The sequence below is a fragment of the Microtus ochrogaster genome, unplaced genomic scaffold (assembly GCF_000317375.1).
Source record: "Microtus ochrogaster isolate Prairie Vole_2 unplaced genomic scaffold, MicOch1.0 UNK3, whole genome shotgun sequence".
NCBI classification, from domain to species: domain Eukaryota; kingdom Metazoa; phylum Chordata; class Mammalia; order Rodentia; family Cricetidae; genus Microtus; species Microtus ochrogaster.
In genome coordinates, this window is record NW_004949101.1 from 18,660,842 (window position 1) to 18,667,339 (window position 6,498).

At 40.3% G+C, this 6,498-nt stretch overlaps 1 protein-coding gene across 2 annotated transcripts in view; it reads right to left on the reverse strand.

Annotated features, from left to right (window-relative positions):
* Zc3h6 (zinc finger CCCH-type containing 6) overlaps positions 1-6,498 on the reverse strand; it is a 63,046-nt gene that overhangs the window by 10,362 nt on the left and 46,186 nt on the right. For both annotated transcript variants that reach the window (XR_001229370.2, XM_005365650.3), the window contains exons 8-10: positions 4,330-4,439; positions 2,406-2,659; positions 78-580 (exon numbers count right to left, since the gene is read on the reverse strand). Coding sequence is in view for 1 of the 2 variants with exons in the window: in XM_005365650.3 (XP_005365707.1) it covers positions 78-580; positions 2,406-2,659; positions 4,330-4,439 (867 nt within the window). In the remaining variant the exon portion in view is untranslated. The remainder of the gene's footprint in view (positions 1-77; positions 581-2,405; positions 2,660-4,329; positions 4,440-6,498) is intronic.

Here is a 6,498-nt window from a genome sequence, read left to right on the forward strand (position 1 = left end):
TGGGATTAAAGGCGTGCGCCACCACCGCCCGGCAAGTCTTAACATTTTAAATTGGAAATTAGTTGCCTTCAACTTACCAGCACAGTTATCAGGCGGTTGAAAACTATGTGCAGCATGCTGTGAGTAGTAGTCCTCGTAAACCTCGGCTGGGACTTGAGGGGATGTGGAGTCTGTGCCAAGCTGCATCTCTCCAGGCATTTGCTGGTACAGTGAGGCTGGAGAGCAGTGGTTCTCTCTAGGGACTTTCATTGCAGGTCCTGGAAAGCCTGGGGAATGATAAGCTCTACCCGTGGCTGGTAGTATGTCCAACTGAGTAAACCCTCCAGCTTGACTATGAGAGCTTACAGTTTCAAGTGAACCAGGTGGCAAAGGTGCACTCTCGTGCACTGGTGGACCAGGAGGTCCCACACATGGGTGATGTCCAGGGGAGCCTGGACGCCTCACAGGACTATCACAACCTTGAGGCACATTAGGGCCCGGATCTGGACTTGACTCAGAATTGTACATGTGCTGTGGACAGGGACTGCCTTCCTGAGACTGTGGCCCTGGTGGTGAGGCACTGCTGTAAAATGCTGGTGGTCTGTAGAAAAACCAAACAAAATAAAAATAAAAAACAAAAACAAAAAGCAGTATTTCTCAGTTCAAAGCAAAGAGACAAACAAAAATGTTATCATCCTAAATAGATAATAAATAGTTAAGGATGATCTTTTATGTTCAATTAGAATCCTGTGTATTTAAGAGATTATTTAAAAACATACATCTCTTGCTTTCATTTAGATATGGTTCTCTTAATTGCTGTTAACTGCCAGCTGTTTGGAAAATACAGAAAACTGCAAATATAAATAAAGTCATTTGAAACCAAGCACTAGAAGACTCTTCTGTTTTTCTGGATATACACAAACTTATCTACAATTAAATTAAAATCTTATTATCTATACATATAGCTCTGATCATGATTTCCAATGGAAGCTTATTATGTTGATGGCATACAAAAGATTTCATTTTTAATGCTGACTTTATCATTTCTAATAGTTTTGTCAGTTTATTTTTTTGGTTTTGCTGAGAGAAACTGCCCAGTGATGAGTCTCCCACTACAATTCTAATTTAACATATTTATATCTTTCATTTATTTCATTGATTATGATATATAATATTGGAAAAATGGTGGGTATTCCTATTCTTTTAAAATTTGAGGCAAACTGCCGGGCGGTGGTGGCACACGCCTTTAATCCCAGCACTCGGGAGGCAGAGGCAGGTGGATCTCTGTGAGTTCGAGGCCAGCCTGGTCTACAAGAGCTAGTGCCAGGACAGGCTCCAAAGCTACAGAGAAACCCTGTCTCAAAAAAAAAATTTTTTTGAGGCAAACTCTCACTCTATAGCACATAGCGGCCCTACACATATAACCCTTCTACTTCAGTCTCCTGTCCTAGTCTGCTTTCTATCACTGTGATAAACACTGCGACCAAAGCAACCTGGGGAAGACAGGATTTACATCATCTTACAGCTCAGTCTATCATGAAGAGAAGCTGGGCAGGAACTCAAGGGAATGAAACAGTCCATGGAGGAACACTACCTTCTACTGGTTTGCTTCCATTGCTTCTTCAGCCTGCTTTCAACTCAGGTCTACCTGCCCTAGGATGGTGTCACCCCCATGGGCCATATTCTCCCAAACAATCAAGCAAATGCCCCTCCAGTCTTGCCTACAGGCCAATGTGATGAAGGCATCTTCTCTAAGGTTTCCTGTTCCAGACGACTCCAGCTTGTGTCAAGCTGACCAAAAAAGCACACCTCTCAACGCCCAAGTTCTGACATCATGAGCACATCTACCACCATGTCTGGTTTTCTCCTTAACTTTAACTGAAATACTCTTACTGGCTCACGTTAGTTGTGATATTTACTCTAGTTTCTTGTTCCTCATCTGCTGAGGTATCACCACCTCTCCGGGCATTCAGGATTAATAAATAGCAAGGCCTGGTATACGTTCACTAAAGGACAGGAATCAGGACTGAAAAGGCCTTGCTAGAAAATGAAAACTAAATGCGGCTTACCCAGAGTCTTTCCTAATACCTTAAGAAAATTATTTTCAGACAGAACCAAATAAAGGAGACAGCATATCAGCCATTTGAAAATGTAAGCTCCTAAGTAAGTAGACAGAATGTCAAATCCACCCTGCCAGTGCTACGATACAGCAAAGCTCCTAAAGTTGTGTAAAATCCACGAGAAAATCACTGGGGGCAGGAAAGAAGGGTAAAGGGCATAGAGAAAGGGGAAGCAGCAACCCCAAGCCAGGCCAGGTAACTGCTGCTCCGCCTAGGTTTAACCATGTGAATGACCTGGAATGCTCTTTGGTATCTTAATGTTGAGTTTTAGGGGAAAATGCTGCAATATTGGTGGTGTTAACTTACTTCTTCCCAATTTTATGTGCTAAATCCACAGTAGGTTTTACGACTATTTCAAAAAGAGATGGAATTTTCTTCATATCATCAGAAAGATCTGTCTCAAAATCATCTTCAGGATCAGAAAAGGGTAAGTGCTCTGATGGGGTTGGCAGAAGCCCGACTCCTGGGGGTGGTTTGGGGAGAGGAGTTATGCCACGCTTTCTAAGTTCTTCCAATTCTCTTTCATCTTCATTTGTAAGTTCTTCATCAGCATTCAACACCTAGACAATTGTAGAAGTTAGTGCCTCAGAACAAGCTTTCCTCCTCACATTGAAAATGAAAGACCTCAGTAAGCTACTTTCGTTAAAAGAAAAAAAATTAAGATTAACATTAAAGTTTAAATGGATCAGAGATGAGCAATTATTTTCAATACTCAGAATGAGGTTCAAAGCAGTTTAAAGCAGTCAAACATAGAAGGTAATTTAGTCTAGAACCCTTTCTAGTTTTTGCACACACCACAGACACAGACATACAGATACACACACACATTCTTGTAACAATGCACTTGGAAGCCTAGCTACTTTACCTGCATGTACTATACATACATACCCCTCTCTAAATAACGTACCTAGCAACCTCAGAATCCCCTAGGATCCCCACCTGCTTGGCTACATATACTCTCATTTCTGAACAACAGTACAGATTTCTCCACTACAAGTAACAATCAAATTTAGACATCTTTTATTCAAATATACTCTCAATGTTTAATACAAAAAACAGAAGGGCTGGTCCTGCGTCAACTGGTTTTATGTGCATGCACAGTAAGGTAAACTATGTATTTAAAGTAGACTTTAGGGGTAACTTATTTACCATCTTATTTAAGCACATTTTGCATAATTGGATATATATGTGATTAAAATCAGATTGTATTATGGGAAGAGACATGAACAATAAAAAATTATTATATGACCTAAACTACTAAGCAAAATAGAGAAGTAGGGATTAGAGCAATGACCTAGTGGCTAAGAACATTGACTGCTCCTCCAAAGAATCCAGGTTAAGTTCCCTGCATCCACAGATCCAGTTCAAAACCGTCTGTAACTCTAGTTCCTGGGGATCTGACACAATTTCCTGGCCTTCAATGACATCAGGCACATCTATTGTACACACATATGCATGTACGTAAAACACTCATAAAATAAGAAGATAATAATAATTTTTTTAAAATAGAGAACTACATGCTATATTCTTCTTCTTGAACCCCACTCATGTGCCCACTGTCAGTCCTGACAAGTGCCCACTCCAATCCAACCAGGCTGGTCTCGAACTCACAGAGATCCGCCTGCCTCTGCCTCCCGAGTGCTGGGATTAAAGGCGTGCGCCACCACCGCCCGGCTGCTCCAAAGAAAGTTATCTTGCTACTTTGGCAACTTTGTATGAACCCTTATTTTCTTTTTCTCATTTTAATCAAGCAATTTACTTATTCTTTTCTCATATATTACATCCCAACCGCAGTTTCCCTTCCCTCCTTTCCTCTGGTCCCCTCCCCTGCTCCCCCAGATCCACCTGTCCTCTGTTTCACTTCAGAAAAGAGCAGGCCTAGCAGGGATATTAACCAAACACGATGTAACAAGTTACAGTAAGACTAGCACCCTTAATTTCAACCTTTAAATAAAGGCCAAGATTCTAGAACTCTTGATCTCTAGTAAGTTTGGAGTATTGTTCAATGTAAATTACTTCTTTTAGTATCAGAATAGGGATCAGATTAAAATATTCTCAAATTTCTAGACCAATAATTCTATTTTCCAACAAACTATATTACTAGAACAAAACCTACTGGATGTTTCTCAATTTCTTAGCAACTTTATAAAATACTCTTTATAAGGTCTGATTTAAGTAAAATCTGAGGGAAGGTCTAACAAATAATCAACAGTGCACAAGCACAACTCACTTTGTCCAAAAGTTTCTTTGTCTCTTTAGTCAGATCATCATGGGAAAACTTGCAGTTGTCTCCTTGGTAGCACTTTGCTCCACTATGATAAAACTTGCAAGGAAATTCACGTTAACAAAAGCATTAAGGAACAGACTGAATATGAGCAAGGATAACTGTGTGTGTGCATGCACATGTGCACATACACGTGCCTGTATACATGGAGCGCAGAGATCAACACTGAGTGTCTATCACTCTCAACCTTAATTTCTAAGACAGTTTGTCACTGAACCTGGAACTCACCATTCAGCTACACTGGCTGACCAGTGACCTCTAGGGATTTGTCTGTCTCCATCTACCACCCAACACTATGTACACATGCCACTGCACCCAACTTTAATATGGGTGCTAGAGATCTGAACTCAGCTCCCCATGCTTGAATAGCAAGCATTGTCTGGAGCCATCATCCCAGGCCCAAGGTTGAGTCTTTTTCCTTTGAAAAACTGTTATAAAGATGATTCACTTCCAGATATTTGGCTGTATAACATTGTACCTACAATTAACACTTACATGTTATACCTTCTTAAAAATTGTTAAAAGAAGGCTGGAGAGATGTCTCAGAGACTAAGAGCACTGGCTGCTCTCCCAGAGGTCCTGAGTTCAAGTCCCATCAACCACATGGTGTCTCACAACCATCTATGATGAGATCTGGTGCCCTCTTTAGGTGTGCAAGCATACATGCAGGCAGAATACAGTATACACAATAAATAAATAAACCTTAAAAAGAATTGTTGAGAATATATCTCATATTAAGTCTTCTTACCATAATAAAAAAATGCTAAATCAATACAACTTTGCTAGTATTTGCTATACTGAAGAACCAGTAATCATGTCTAATAATGTATTATAGATCAATATTTTAATAATTTAGAAACATTAAAATTTTTAAATTCTTATTCTAAAAATACAAACGTACTTTTTTCCATTTTTATTAGTTCTTTAAAAATTACATTCAGAATGTTTTGATAATATTCACTACTTAACTTCCCTCAGATATACTCCCTTCTCTATCCTCCCAACTTTTTACCCCCCCAAAACTAAAACCATCAAGTCTAATTTGTGCTATCCATATATTCTTAGGAGTGTGACCTACAGGAGCACAGTCGACCTACCAAAAGCAATACTTAATAAAAAAAAAAAAAAAACCTAAACTAACAGCTCCCCAGCTGGGGTGGGACTTCCTGTCAACATCCCCTCTCCATGTTTGAATTATTGTTCTTGAGTCTGCACATCTTGTGCTCAATGTCACATCTGTTCTGAGTTCATACATGCAACAGCCCTGCTATGTCTGGAAAATACCGTTCCCCGTAGTCGTCCACTGCCTTTGGCTCTTAATATAGTTCTGTGTTATGGAATGATCTTTTCGTATACTGTAAAGATGTGTCTTTGCCAACACACCATTTTTTTTTCCCCTAAGGCAAGGATTCTCTGTAGCTTTAGAGCCTGCCCTGGAACTAGTTCTTGTAGACCAGGCTAGCCTCGAACTCAGAGATCCGTCTGCCTCTGCCTGCCAAGTACTGGGATTAAAGGTATGTGCCACCACTGCCAGGCTGCCAAGGAGCCTTCTTAATGGTTTAATAAAAAGCTAACTGGCATTAGCTAGGCAGGAGGTCTAGGTAGGACAGCCAGATACAGGACTGCTGAGAAGCAGTGAGCAGTATGAACATTATGGAGATGAAGGAATATGAAGCATGATTAATAAAAACTCAGAGACAGAAACTGGGGTTCAACCTAAAGTTTAGAAACGCAAAATAGCTGACCACTTGCTCTTACCTTTACCTCAGGCTGAAAATGGCGATCCTGCTTCCAGAAATCTCAAATGAGACTGTGTCTGTGAGCTGTCTCCTCCAGTATTTAAAGCTCTGTAGGGCTAGGATTAAAGGCGTGCACCACTAGGATTAAAAGCATGCACCACCTGGTTTCTAGGAACTAAGGTGTGGTACCACTGTCTGCTCTGTAAGGCTGGCTAGTGGGGCTGTTTTACTCTCTGATCTTCAGGCAAGCTTTATTAAAATATAAATGAAATGCCACTACAGTAATAAAGCTAAGAGGCAGAAAGCAAATGAAAAGAAATGGGTTAATTTAAGTTGTAAGAACTACTTAGAAACAAACATAAGCTAACAGCCGAGT